General features: G+C 60.7%; 2 protein-coding genes across 3 annotated transcripts; both read right to left on the reverse strand.

Annotated features, from left to right (window-relative positions):
- Positions 1-367: 367 nt before the first annotated feature.
- On the reverse strand, positions 368-3,723 carry LOC125685915 (mothers against decapentaplegic homolog 4-like; the record flags this gene model as incomplete). The annotated part of the gene is given in 14 exon segments (XM_048929387.1): positions 368-426; positions 428-489; positions 492-551; positions 656-709; positions 829-849; positions 852-953; positions 1,063-1,198; positions 1,321-1,360; positions 1,362-1,488; positions 1,605-1,625; positions 1,713-1,887; positions 2,909-3,298; positions 3,301-3,369; positions 3,372-3,723. Coding segments are annotated over 14 exon segments (1,343 nt in total), but the record flags the coding sequence as incomplete, so codon positions are not given.
- A 1,572-nt stretch (positions 3,724-5,295) lies between these two features.
- Positions 5,296-13,295, reverse strand: LOC125685832 (chromatin target of PRMT1). 2 transcript variants are annotated; one of them, XM_048929270.1, is made up of 6 exons: positions 13,093-13,295; positions 10,546-10,627; positions 8,973-9,126; positions 7,695-7,878; positions 7,454-7,591; positions 5,296-6,085 (listed from the first exon to the last, which is right to left on the reverse strand). In XM_048929270.1, the coding sequence occupies exons 2-6, from the start codon at positions 10,608-10,610 to the stop codon at positions 5,883-5,885; spliced, it is 744 nt and encodes a 247-aa protein (XP_048785227.1). In that variant the 5' UTR covers positions 10,611-10,627; positions 13,093-13,295; the 3' UTR covers positions 5,296-5,882. The 2 variants fall into 2 exon arrangements, with proteins under 2 accessions (XP_048785227.1, XP_048785226.1); XM_048929269.1 differs by having other exon boundaries at positions 7,695-7,881.
- Between the last annotated feature and the right edge of the window lie 80 nt (positions 13,296-13,375).

The raw sequence follows: 13,375 nt of genomic DNA on the forward strand, positions 1-13,375 counted from the left end.
CCCCCCACATCACCCTGCACACCCCACCCACCCCATATTTACCCCTATACCCCTCTTCCAACCCCATTTACCCCTCTGACCCCCCTTTTATTCCCCTTCTGCCCCACACATCACCCTGCACACCCCACCCACCCCATATTTACCTCTATACCCCTCTTCCACCCCACTTACTCCTCTGACCCCCCTTTATCCCCCTTCTCCCCCCCACATCACCCCTCAGACCCCACTCTCCCCCTACACCCCCCCCTCCTCCACACCTCCATCTCCCCCTACACCCCCCCATCACACACAACCTCCATCCCCCCCCCCCCCGGATCCCCCCCAGCCCCACACATTCCCCCCCCCCCCCCATTCCCCCCCACCCCACCGGGCCCTCTCGCTGGTGTCGGTTCGATGCACGTTGGAGAGCTGCCCCAGGCAGAACCGAATCCCCCCCCGAGGGGTCCACGTATCCATCCACGACCACCAGAGGGCAGCTGGACGGAACCTGAAGATCTCCCCCACCTGCACGTCCATCTCAAAGTAGGCGATGGAACACCAGAATTCTGGCCCTGGGAACCGGGGGGGGGGGGGGAGGGGGGGATTGGAGAGGATGTAAAGGAGGGGGGGGGGGCATCATTGGGGTGGGCAATGGGGTGAAAGTTGGGTTGCTTACCGGGGTGGTTGGACACAGGTTGCTGGTAGGGTGTGGAGTTGTGGTGTGGAGGCCCTGGCAATTTGGGGGGTGGGGGGGAAAGGGGGGGGAAGGGGGGGGGAAAGGTTAAGATCTCCATCTCGGTTTGACGCTTTGCCCCTTCCCTCACCTCGATTCCCTTCCTGCAGACTTACAGTAATGGTTGGGGGGCTGCAGGGGGGTTGGGGGTGGGTCCGGCCGCTGGGCTGGGCGGGGGGCTGCGACCCCCCCAGGTTGGGTGCGTAGATGGTCGCAGTGCTGCCACTCCAGTTTGGTGAAGCTGCTGTTGGTGGGGGGGGTCTGAGTGTGAGACCCCCCCCCCCCCCCCAACTCCCTCAAAAGCTGGGGGGTGCGAGGTGGGGGGGGGAGGGGGGGCAGCCCATACTTACTGTGGTAGGGCGGTTTGGGGGGCGCTGGGAAGCCGTTGTGGGGTGGGGGCTGCGCTGGCGGCGGTGTGGGGCAGGAGATGTGGGGCAGCAGCCCCTCGCTGTGGGGCAGTGGTGAGGAGGGAGCCGCCGGGGGCCGCTGCGGGTTGAGGATTTGGGGAGGGGGGGGGGGGGGTTAAAAAGGCATCACAGATGGGGAATCCCCCCTTAGGGATGGGGGCAATGGGGGGGGGATGCGTGGTTCTGATGCGTGGTTCTCACCTGGGGTGAAACGGGCAGCGTGGGGTAGAGGCTCCCGGGACGTGGGGGGGTTCGGCGGCGGGCGGAAGGGTTCGGTGGGGGGGCACGGCGCCCGCTTGGCCCCATGAGGTGCCTCCATCTGCACACAGTCATGGACAAACTCCTCCTTCACCAGGCGGGCGGGGGGCACTGGGCGGGGGGGACACCGGAGACCATTGGGGGGCACGGGGACCCGCTGTGGGGCTCGGGGGGGGCACGGTGGGGGGGGCCGTTGGCTCCGATACGCTCCGGCGCCCGGGTCTCACCTGCGGTAGGGATGCTCAGACCTGGTGAGATGAGATGGGGGTGTTATTGGATTTAGGGGTGGGGGTTTTAAGGGTGGTGGGGGGGGGATCGGAGGTGGGCCGGCTCACCGATGGCCGGGGCCACCACGCGCTCGTAGTGGTAAGGGTTGACGCAGACGCTGTCGTATTTGAGGTCGAAGGCGAATTGGCAAAACTTGGAGTGTTTCAATTCGTTTTTGTGCAGGTCGGGCCAACGCCAGAGCCGGGCGTAGATGACGTGGGGGAAGCCCTTCCTGCCGGCCACCTAAAAAGGGGGGGGGGGGGGGACACAAATACACACAGAACATGGAGTGATGGCGTGGGGACCGCGGCGTCACGCTGTGCCAACGCTCCGATCCAGCCCCACTGATGGTGCTGCCAACACAGGCGTGGGGTGCTGGACCCCCCCCTCCGTCCCCCTCTGTCCATCCCCCCTCTGCCCCCAGCATCCATGCAGTTCAAGGCTGGCGCCAGGCTGGGACCCCGGGGGCTCCCCCTGCGCCTCCCCGGAGCCGCGTTCGCTGCAGACATAACAACTCCCCCCCCCCCCCCTCACAGCCCCCCTTCACAGCCCCCCCTTTGGCTGCAGGCTGCCAGACAGTGACTCATCCAACAAGGGGGGCTGCGCTGCCGGCGTGGGGGCTTTGCAACGCAGACCCCCGTGCTGTGATGCCGAGCGCTGCCTGCTCCTGTGCCCCCCTCCCCAAGTCACGGTTGGGGGCTGTGAGCGCAGACACTGAAGTCGGAGCAGCGTTGCGCTCGGAGCCGCAGGCTGGAGGCAGTCTGAGCGCCCCACCGATGCGGGGGGGCTTCTGTGGGTCTCCCCATGCCCCCATGATGTGGGATCGCCCAGCTTGAGGAGGGCTCTGGGGGTCTCGGAGGGGGGGGGGCTATGGGTCTCCTCGTCTTGGGGATGGCTTGCTTTGAGTCCCCCCAAAGCTGGGGACTTTTGTGGGGTTATGAAATACTGAGAGGTCCATCCAGACCGGGGGATGGTTTCTATGGGGAGGGGGATGGGGGGGAGGGGGGGGGTGAGGGGACAGCAGGGCAGCCAAAGCTCTGGCAGGGCTGCGGTGCCCTGGGGGGTTTTTATGGGGCACGGCAGGGCTCAGCCTCCTCAACCGCTCCGGGGATGCTTCAAAGGGCACAGAGGCGCCCAAATCACCCCCCCAAAGCCCAAGGAGGTGAGCGGGGGTCTGGGGGGGTCACCCGGGTCTCCTCGGCTCCTCGAGGGGCGTGCAGGGATGGGGGGAGGGAAATGGGGGGGAGGGGGGGGGGGGTTTTACCTGGAGCCTCCCGTCCAAGGTGCGCTGGATGGTGACGCACTTGCTGGGGTGGGCGCCGTTGGTGGTGATGGCAGCGATGAGCGAATCGAGCTCGTCCTTCTTCTCCTTCAGCTTCTTGACCAGGCTTTCGATGGCCCTCTTGGCGAAGCTCTCGTTCTCCCCGCCCTGCCGGTGGCACATCAGGCTGTGCACGATGCTCAGACAGGCGTCGCTGCTGCTGGGCGCGCCCAGGGACATGGCGCTGCTCCCCTGCAAGGCACGGCACGGCACGGCCCTGCCCGTCACCCCGCTGCAGGGGACCCTCCGGCCCCCCTCCCCACGCCTGCAAGGCTGCAGCCGCGACGCCGGGCTGAGCTCAGCATCGTGCACGAGCGGCTGCTCGTGCACAGGGTCCGGAAGCGGCCGGAGGGGGACGTGGAGCCCGTTTGGCACCGGCGACGCGACGGCCACCTGGGACGGCAAAAACGGCGAGGACGTGGGACAGAGCCATGCGTCACCTCGAAGCAGCCCGGCCGCGTGGCTCCCGCGATCCGTGCCCAGGACGGGAAGAGAAGATGAACGGGGTGACGGCGACGAAACGCGGGACGTTCGGGGCGTCCCCAGCCTGACGGCAGCGCAGCCCAAAGGTGGGCGCAGGGTTGCGCCGGGGGGGGGGGCTGCTGATGGGAGCTTTCACCCCGGGGTTGGCCGGCCGCGCTGGTTGCTGCTCAGCCCCGTCTCCAGCTCGTGGCCCAGACTAAACAGAGCCCGGGCTGCTGGCGCCGCTCTTTAACCCCTCGCTGCCTGGCTGTCGGCGCGCTCACGCCAAGAGCCGCGCGCACCGTTGCGTCTGCGGAGCCCCCCAGCATCTTTCCTCCCGCCACCCCCCCCCCCCCCCCCCCCTCCTCCCCCTTCTGCCCCGGGGGGTGGCCGTGAGCGCTTTGGGGCCTGGGAAAATCCTTGAGCTGACCGCAGACACAACAAAACCCTTCGCCCCGCTCGCTGCGTTGACCCACGGCCGTCTGTCTGTCTGTCTGTCTGTCTGTCCGTCCGTCCGTTCTGGCAGAGCTGCGTTGTTGGCTCGGCCCCCGGCGTGGGCGAGATGCCACGGCCGCCCCCCCCCCCCCCCCCCCCCTTTTCATCTCCCCCCCCTTTTTCCCCCCTCCTCCCAGTGTTGGAGTTGATGCTGCTGGCCGGGCTCCCCGCTCCCAGGGGGACAGATGGAGTGGGGCGGGGGGATGCTGGGGGGGGGTCCCTGCGGTTGGGTTGAGCTCTGAGCCCTCTCCAAGTCCTCTCTTTCCAGCTCGGTGCTTGCCGTGTTCCACGAGCCAGGAGGGATTTTGGGGGCAGAGGAGGAGTGGGAGCTGTGCTGTACCCACAGCCATGGGGTGACCCAAAGAGGGGCACAGCACTGACCCCATAGCATGGATGTCCCAGAACGGGGCCCAGCAATGTCCCCAAAGCAATGAGGTGTCCCAGGGTGGTGGTCACAGCACTGTCCCCATAGCAATGGGGTGTCCTGGAATGGGACATAGCCCTGTCCCCATAGCACTGACCCCACAGCAGAGGGGTGTCTTGGAGCAGGACACACAGCACTGTCCCCATAGCAATGGGGTGACCCAAGGAGAGGCACAGCGCTGTCCCCATAGCAATGGATATCCCGGAATGGGGCACAGCTCCGTCCCCACAGCACTGACCCCATAGCAATGGGGTGTCCTGGAGCAGGGCACAGCAGCGACCCCACAGCAATAGGGTATCCCAAAGCGGGACGCAGCGCTGTCCCCATAGCAATGGGGGTTCCCCGGAACGGGGCACAGCTCCGTCCCCACAGCCGCGGATCGTCCCGGTGCTTCGGAGCCCGGCAGCTCCGCGCTGTGGCCGGGCAGGGCGAGGCCGCGAGGCCGCTGCGGGTCTCCGTAGTGGGGAATGATGGTGGGGATACCGAGGGAGGGCCGGGCTCTGCACTCACCTCCGCCGCACGCCGCGCTCAGCCCGGACCCCGCATCGCCGCCCGCCCCATAACAAAAGGGCGAGCCGAACGCGTGAAGCGCTGCAGGGACGCAGCCAATGGGAGGCGGCGTGACGGGCGGCCACCGCCCCGCCGGCCAATAGCGGTCGCGCTTACATAGAAAGGCGGGGCAGCTCCCGGGAAGAGCCGAGCACCGCCCGGGAAGAGCCGAACGCCGCCCCCTGCCCCCCGCCCCCAAGCCCCCGGTCCGGCCACGCGGTGCGGGCGGTTCGGAGCCCCGGCCCCACGGTTCAGCTCCTCCCATAGCGGCTCCTCCGCTGCTTCAGGGAGTGCGGAGCAAACGGGATGTATTTAACGCCCCACCAAAGCGAGCTGTGACAGCAGGAAGCCGACGGGATTCACCGCAGGTATAAAAAATAAAAGCACCCGGAGCCCGCGCTGCTTTTGTAATTTCTCCTTTGTTACAACAAACCAGAAAGACGGGATTCCAGCGAAACCGGGAGTTCACACAACAGAACCGAAAAGGTGGGGATGGGGAGCAGAACCCCTCCTTCACCTCCCAGCAGCGGCGGCATGGGAGGAGAGCGTTGGTTTCACCGTAAGGAACGGCGCCGAGCAGCGGAGCTTCGGGCTCTGCGTTCTGCAAGGCTCGATGGGTTGAACAGAAGGGGGGGAGATGGGGGGGATGCGTTTCCCATCCCAAAATGCTGCTGCGGAGCCCCGCATGCAGGCAGACTCACGGCCCCGTAGCAGGAACTGCAGCAGGGCTGTCAGATTTGCGTTTGGAGCAGTTTGGTGGGGGGGGGGGGGGGGGGGTAAATAATAGATAAAAATCATCCCAAAAGGTTTCACACAACATACAGAGTATCAAAACAGGAAAGGAAAACGTACTGAAGTCTGATCTGCGGCGGAACAGGGCTGCTCCCTATTCCCGTGGGTCCTTTCAGCTGAATCAGGGTTTCCTTGTTTTAGCTCGTGGCTACGGGACGCACACCATCATCCACACCAAGTCTGTGCAAACACCCTTCAGTCGTTCGTTTCGGGGTCTGTCTGAGCCATGTAAGCATCCAGCTCGGCGTCGAGGTGTCCTTTCGTTTTCGACATGTAAGCGTCTAACTGGTTGTCCAGCTGTTCCTTGGTCAGCGCCGGCCGTGCCGATCCTCTGCCTCGTCCTCTGCCTCTGCCGCGGCCACCAAAGCCGCCTCTTCCCCGGCCCGCCATGCCACGGCCTTGCAGAGACAACACAAAGGTTACAGAACGCGGCTCAGGGCCGGGCAGAGCCGCCCCGCTCCCCTCCCCCGGCCGGGGGCTGCGCCGTGCCGCCCCGCTCCCCACCTCGCTCTGCTTTCAGCCCCGCGGGGCATCGGAGCCGCTGCGCCCCCCCCCGGCTCTGCTGTTTGCGTTCCGCCCTCGGCAGAAACGGATCCCGCTGATCGTTTAGTCTCAAACCCTCTGCTGTGTGCGGGTTTGGGACACGATCTGCACGCTGCAGGGAGCAGCCCGTGCCTTTAGGAGGCACCGCGTGCAAACTTGGGATGGAGAAGCGATTCGTATTCAGCAGCCACCGCAGGAGATCGCAGAGCAGAATCGCAGCCCCACAGCCTGCATGTTATTTTGAGTGTGGGAACACGGCACAACACTCCTCAACAGCTGAGCGCCTTCCCTGCGCTCATCCACACACAGCGATGCCTGCAGGAGGGGACGGCACTGAAACGGAGCCCAGGACCCCACAGCAGAGCTGGGATCCGGGTTGTGGAACAAGGCAGAGCGCTGGGGGGCAAAGAGCTGGAAGTGAGCGCTGTGCCGGACATCAGATATGAGCTCAGTCCTGAGAGCAGCCCTGCAAAGAAGGAGCCGGGGGTCCTGGGGGGTAAAAAGCTGAACGGGAGCCAGCAGGGTGTGACTGCAGCTGGGAAAGCAAAGGGGATCCTGGGCGCCATCAGCAGAGGGGGGGCAGCAGGGCCAGGGAGGCGATCGTCCCTCTGTGCTCTGCTCTCTGAGGCCCCGTCTGCAGCACTGCGTCCAGGGCTGGGGGTTCCCAGACGAGACAGGGAGCTGTGGGAGAGGAGCCAGAGGAGCCGCAGGGCTGAGCAGGGGCTGCAGCAGCTCCCTGCAAAGCCAGGCTGAGGGAGCTGGGCTCGTTCAGCATGGAGAAGAGGAGCTGGGGCTGAGCTGAGTGCAGCCTGCAGCGCCTGCAGGGAGCCTGCAGCCAGGAGGGGAGGCAGCTCTTGGGCAGGGGAGATGAGAGCAGGGAACGGCTGGAAGCGGAGGGAGGGCAGCTGGAGGCTGGGGCTCAGGGAAGTTGTGTGCTGGGAGAGCGGTGAGGGGCTGAACAGCTGCCCAGAGAGGCTGCGATGCCCCGTCCATCCCTGGAGGGGTTGGAGGCCAGGCTGGATGGGGCCCTGGGCAGCCTGGGCTGCTGTGAGACGTGGGCAGGTCGGTGGCTTTGCAGGCGCTGTGGGGTCGCAGCTTCGCCATCCCTGAGCTCCCTCCCAACCCAAACCGTGCTGTGACTCTGTGAGATGGGTTTGGGGCTGCACAGCCACACAGTGTGAAATGAGGGGAGCTGCAGCTCGTTCAGAGCCTCTCAGACTGACCTCTGCCGCCGAGTCCTCCTCGCCCCATGGCTCCTCGCCCCATGGCTCCTCTGCCCGGCCCCCCGCGGCCCCGCAGCCCTCCTCTTCTCAGCCCCATCCTCGGGGCCATTCCTCGGCCTCCCCTCAGCAGGCCCTGACCTGCAACAGAGCAACGGAGCGTCACAGGACCCATCTCAGAGCAAAGCCGTCAAAACAACCGCCTTACACATCTGCCACAGCAGCAGCAGCTCCCAGCACTGACCTCGCAGTGGGAGCCCTCCTCTCAGCAGAGCTCTGCCTCCCCGGCCCCCACGCATGGCTCCTCGTGGCAAACCTCTCTGCCCCATGGCCAGTCCTCTTCCCCCCATGGCTCCGCGGGCGATGGGGCCTGCAGGGCGGCCCAGCCGTGCCTGGATGTTGCTTTTACCGAGGCGTTGCTTCAAGCTCTTCTGGAATAGATCGTTAAACAACAGCAAAGTCATGCAGCAATCCGAGCGGCACGGAAAGCAAAGCAGTTGCTTCTTGATAAGAAAAAAAAGTCGGGTTTTTGTTCTTAGAGCAGAGGGCGGCTCTCTGCAGCGTGTTCTCAAGCTTGGGATAGAAGGCAATCAAATGCACAGCTGCATTCCTCCTTATCAGAGATTACAGCCCTGAGCACTGAGGTATTCCAGCTATGTGGTGAAGCAGCACAACTGAGAACTTCCCAGCGCTCTCCCTGCGTGTAAAGCAACACACAGAAGTAACTCAACTTCTGCTGCAGCCCAGTTGTGCAGCCCTGCTATGCAAACACTGCACGGCTGCACTGTGCTGCTACCCTGCAGCTCCAATCCTTGCTCTACGCAAACATTTTAAGCCAATCTTTCCGACTTTTCTCATTTCAATGCAGACTTTAAAGCTTGAACCAGGCTGACGAGGAGCAGAGCGCGCCAGCACCGGCCTGCTGCACCTTCCCTGTAAGCTGTGGGGGAGCAGAGTGAAAAGCCAGAGGCTTTGCTTCCATCTTCTGCTCTGCACAGGGGGCGACTTCAACAAACACATTGTGACCTGCAGCGCTCCCCACTGAGATGAGGGATAGAGACACTTGCACAAGGACAACAGGATGCTATTCCTTAAACCCAGGCCTGCAGCCCTGGCATTTGCAAGCCTCCAAGTATCAGTTTGGTTCATCTGGTCCTCGCAGCCGGCTGCTACCACGAGGGGGTGGAGGTGGGGATGGGAGCAGCCAGCCTCAGTGGGCTCTAAGGGCTGGAAGCAAGGTGCAGCAAGTGCTGCTGCAGCTACATTGAGAGATGAAGCACTCAGCAGATCCAGAAACCCAGAATGAGAACATTTCTCTGAAAAAATAGAGAGGAGATATGAACAGCCAGCAAGACAAAAAAAATGATTCACTCAGTAACATTAAGCAGTAAGTTACACAGCACGACTCATCCCAAGGGATGAACGGCACTGCGAGGCCCTCCATCAGCGCTCATCTCGAATTGCTGGGGATGTTTTGCACGCCCATCACACCCCAAAAAGCCACCAGCTTTTTCCCCCTCACCTGCTTCAGCTTCAGGGCAGCCTGCACAGAAGGTCTGTTCTCCATCTGCTGGGCCAATCTTCTGTTTCTGGCACTGGCCAGCTGCTGCTGCTGCTGCATGGTAGCCCGAATATTCACTGGCATCGGCTGTTTGTTCTTCAGCATGTTAGTGAAGCTTCAAGGTCGAATAAAACGGGTGTTTAAATTAAGCTTTATTACATACATTTATTGGCATTTCACGGTTCTCAAGATTGGATCCTCCAGATCCCGTGAACCTTTACGTAAAGAGCGGGACTTAGGCCACGTCATTACGTACTCCTCGCTTTCCACCAGCGTGCAAGAACTGGAAACTCAGGAATGACGGTTGTCTATTAATTGAGGAGTGATCAAAGCTTTAGGTTACTGATTTTAGAAATGGAAGAAGGAATGGGAAACGAGCGAGAAGCGGAGATGTCGATGACAGGTGGAAGAGGGGGACGTGGCAGAGAAGCGGGGCGAAATCTGACTGCCCAAGTTCCACCAGCCCTCCAAGAGCTGGGAAACGTCACCAAAGCTCCACGTCGTCACGCAGAGGCTCAGAGAAAACTCTGCCCTGGGAACGGACTGATGCACCTCCACCCCAGCTCAGCACGCTCGCTTGGTTCAACCTGCGCTGCCATTCTGTCTCTAGGAGCCACGGTGGAGCAGAACAGCGAGATGGTGAGTGTGGTTAAATGAACAGCAACCCATCTGCTGCCTGCTGTGTCCCAGGGAAAAGCCCGCAGGGGGGGAATTTGGACCGACCAGAAGCAAGAAGGCCAGCAGCCTTCCCTGCACTGCACCTCAACACTTGCATTCTCTGGAAGAAGCTCCAGCCGTGGGCTCAGCTCAGCTCGTGTCAGAGCAGGAACTGCACACAACCAGCTCTATTCTGCCTCAACCATCGTTAAACCAAGAGCAAGATTAGCAAGAAAGCAAAACCACAGCATTGCCGTTAGTTTGCACTGCAGAACTGCAAAAGCTCGATGGCACGGAGAAGGAGAAAAAAAAACCAAGACAAGACAACAAAAGGGGAGAATTCTCAACAGAAAGGTAAAGAAATCAGCACTGAGAACAGAGAGATGGAGATGAAGCAAAGCGTTTGCCTCTTACAAGGCCCAAAACGTTGTCACAGGGCCTTTGGGCTGGTGTAGCAGCCTGCTGCATGCCTCTTACAGGCCAGACCACGTGCGTGTGTCAGCCTAGGACAAAGCAGCAAGCCTGCTGCAGCTTTGGTAACACGTTACCATACTGCAGCACCGACCAGATAAATGTAAAAACATGTGGAAGAAAAAAGGGAGGGCGTGGGGTTTCTCTCTTTTGGCACAACACATCCCGCCACGTTTACGTGTTGAACGGCTTAATTTTAATCGCTATGGACCAACTGCTCCGAAACAATTGCCCTTTTAACCTGCTGTACCACATTTGTTGCAGTTTAAGACAGAGGTGCAACGCCATCTGCTCGTTTTAGTGAGGTTAAAAGAGGGCAGAAACCACGTTGGCTTTTTTGGACACCGGACAGTGATAATTAAATACTAATTTTCTTATGAGCTGAAGCTGCTGTTGGCTTCCTCACCGCTCGTTCAGAGACATCTTGGTGGTGCTCTTTAGCACAACCTTCGGTGCTGACTGTGCAGCCATCTTCAGATCAACAGAATCTGCAAGAGACAAGAGGCAGGGTTAGCAGACAGCACTCAGGTATTGCAGTGTGTTCAACTCAACACTCAGAGCCCTCCATCCCAGCTGCTGTGGGGAGGCAATGAATAAGCAGGCAGGTAATTGCTAACACATGAGAACGTATTTGATTGGTTTTTCTAGCCTAGTTGCCATAGAATGACAGAAGAACTGCTCAGGATGGAAAAGACCTTCAAGATCATCAAGTCCAGGGATACAACAGGCTCCATTAGCAAGTTATGGTCACTTATGAAGCTGCCTTCTGTTTAGAAAGCTGAAATCCTGCCTCAGGCAGGAGCAGTGCAAGAACACAGGCATCAAAATGGCACCCAACCATTCAGTGCTGCACCTCACGACTCCAGCACAGCTCCAGAGCTGTCGGTACCCAGCAGGAAGGAAACCCAAACTGCCTTTGATCAGACGTGAAGATGGCTGAACAAAAAGTCACAACATCAAGGTGTTCAGGGTCCCACCGCTCTGTGATGGGGGGCTGGATGTGAAGTTTGGATGCTCTGACAGCAGCAGAGCTGTGGGCCTCTCACCCAACCAAGCCTGCGCTGCTTTCATCAAATCATTGAATGGTTGCAGTGGGAAGGGATCTTTAAGTCCATTTCATTCCAACCCCCCCCTGCTATGGGCAGGGATGCTTCCCAATAGTCCAGGTTGCTCACAGCCCCATCCAGCCTTCAGTGCTTCCAGGTCGGAGGCACCTGCAGCCTCGCTGGGCAAACAGTTCACAAACAGACAGCAAACAAGGCTGACAACAAAATTCCTTTCAGAAATCATTCTGCTTTTCTAAACCTCCCATTAGTTTGACGTTGCCTTTTTGTTCAAGCTTAAAATTAGAAGAATTTGTCACCGGAAAGTAGAAAAATAATAAAATATCCACGTGTTGTAACACTGATAAATATATAATCTTAACGTTTTTTAACATTCTGGAAAATAGAGCAAAACAATTCGCTTGTAATAAGCATAATTTTGGAAACAGCCTTTATTTCTACCTAAGGGACTGCAAGGGAAGGCCAAATAAAAATACAGAGAGATGGATTTGTAATTAGAAAGATATTAATTAATGTATGATTATTTCAGATGTGGTTTTTTCACTCAGGCACATAAAACACTGTGAAGTCTGTAGGGATTCCAGTCCACATCACAGTACCAGAAATAAAGAATCACTGAACTGCAGGGATTTGTGGTGCTGACATCACAAAGCTCAAACCCATCATCACAGACCAGTTTCTCCTTTCCTGCTCTCAGCATCAAACCTAACGCTCAGCTACCAGCACAGAACGGCTCACCTTCACAATATGGGAAACAAAGCCTTCTGCTGATTGTATTTCAGAGTCACGGCACCGTCTGGGTTGGGAGGGAGCTCAGGGATGGCAAAGCTGCGACCCCACAGTGCCTGCAAAGCCACCGACCTGCCCACGTCTCACAGCAGCCCAGGCTGCCCAGGGCCCCATCCAGCCTGGCCTCCAACCCCTCCAGGGATGGACGGGGCATCGCAGCCTCTCTGGGCAGCTCTTCAGCCCCTCACCGCTCTCCCAGCACACAACTTCCCTGAGCCCCAGCCTCCAGCTGCCCTCCCTCCGCTTCCAGCCGTTCCCTGCTCTCATCTCCCCTGCCCAAGAGCTGCCTCCCCTCCTGGCTGCAGGCTCCCTGCAGGCGCTGCAGGCTGCACTCAGCTCAGCCCCAGCTCCTCTTCTCCATGCTGAACGAGCCCAGCTCCCTCAGCCTGGCTTTGCAGGGAGCTGCTGCAGCCCCTGCTCAGCCCTGCGGCTCCTCTGGCTCCTCTCCCACAGCTCCCTGTCTCGTCTGGGAACCCCCAGCCCTGGACGCAGTGCTGCAGACGGGGCCTCAGACAGCAGAGCACAGAGGGACGATCGCCTCCCTGGCCCTGCTGCCCCCCCTCTGCTGATGGCGCCCAGGATCCCCTTTGCTTTCCCAGCTGCAATCACACCCTGCTGGCTCCCGTTCAGCTTTTCACCCCTCTGGACCCCCTCCTGCAGCTCTCTGTACCACGGCTCCTCAAACCACTTTTATCCCACCCCAAACCTTCCTGAGAGCGGGGTTTTCCGTGAGTGATGGGATGTGCTGGAGCCACGAACCCAAAAACACATCGGAGGGGGGCGGGGGGGGTCTGCCCAAGAACCAGCAGGAAACCGATCTAAAACCCACCACATATCCCAATTTCTCCATTAAACACCGCAAACCACCAGCCTACCAGCACAGCACCGAGCCGAGGCCTGGCCCAACCGATCCCGAAGAGCTGAGAGACGTGAAACAGCATCTAAACGACCCAACCCCCCCCCCCTTCCTCCCAGGACCTGAAGCAGCCCTGCGGCCTCCTCACAGCGCGGCCTCCTCACAGTCTCCCCCCCACCCCCACACACAAAAACGCCCCGGCCTCCCCTCAGCGCTCCCCTCAGTCTCCAACCCCATTTCTCACCGAAGCAGACGGTCGCCAGGTCTCCGGTAGGGCTGTCCGCTGCCTGTTAGCGGCTGTGGGGCCGGGGCTGAGCTCCGCCGCCCGCTCCCGCCGCACTCGACCTCCCGCAACAAAATGGCGGCGGCGGCCGCAGCGCCCGCCTTCTTCCCGCCGCCCAGAGCACAGCCGGCCAAAATGGCGGCGCGGAGGCGCAGTAAGGGGCGAGCACAGCGCTGTCCGCTATTGGGCGGACGCGGTAGTCGTTCTTCTCTGCCATTGGTCAACCAGTGCGCTGTGGGCGGGA

The sequence above is a fragment of the Lagopus muta genome, chromosome 29 (genome assembly GCF_023343835.1).
Source record: "Lagopus muta isolate bLagMut1 chromosome 29, bLagMut1 primary, whole genome shotgun sequence".
Taxonomy (NCBI): domain Eukaryota; kingdom Metazoa; phylum Chordata; class Aves; order Galliformes; family Phasianidae; genus Lagopus; species Lagopus muta.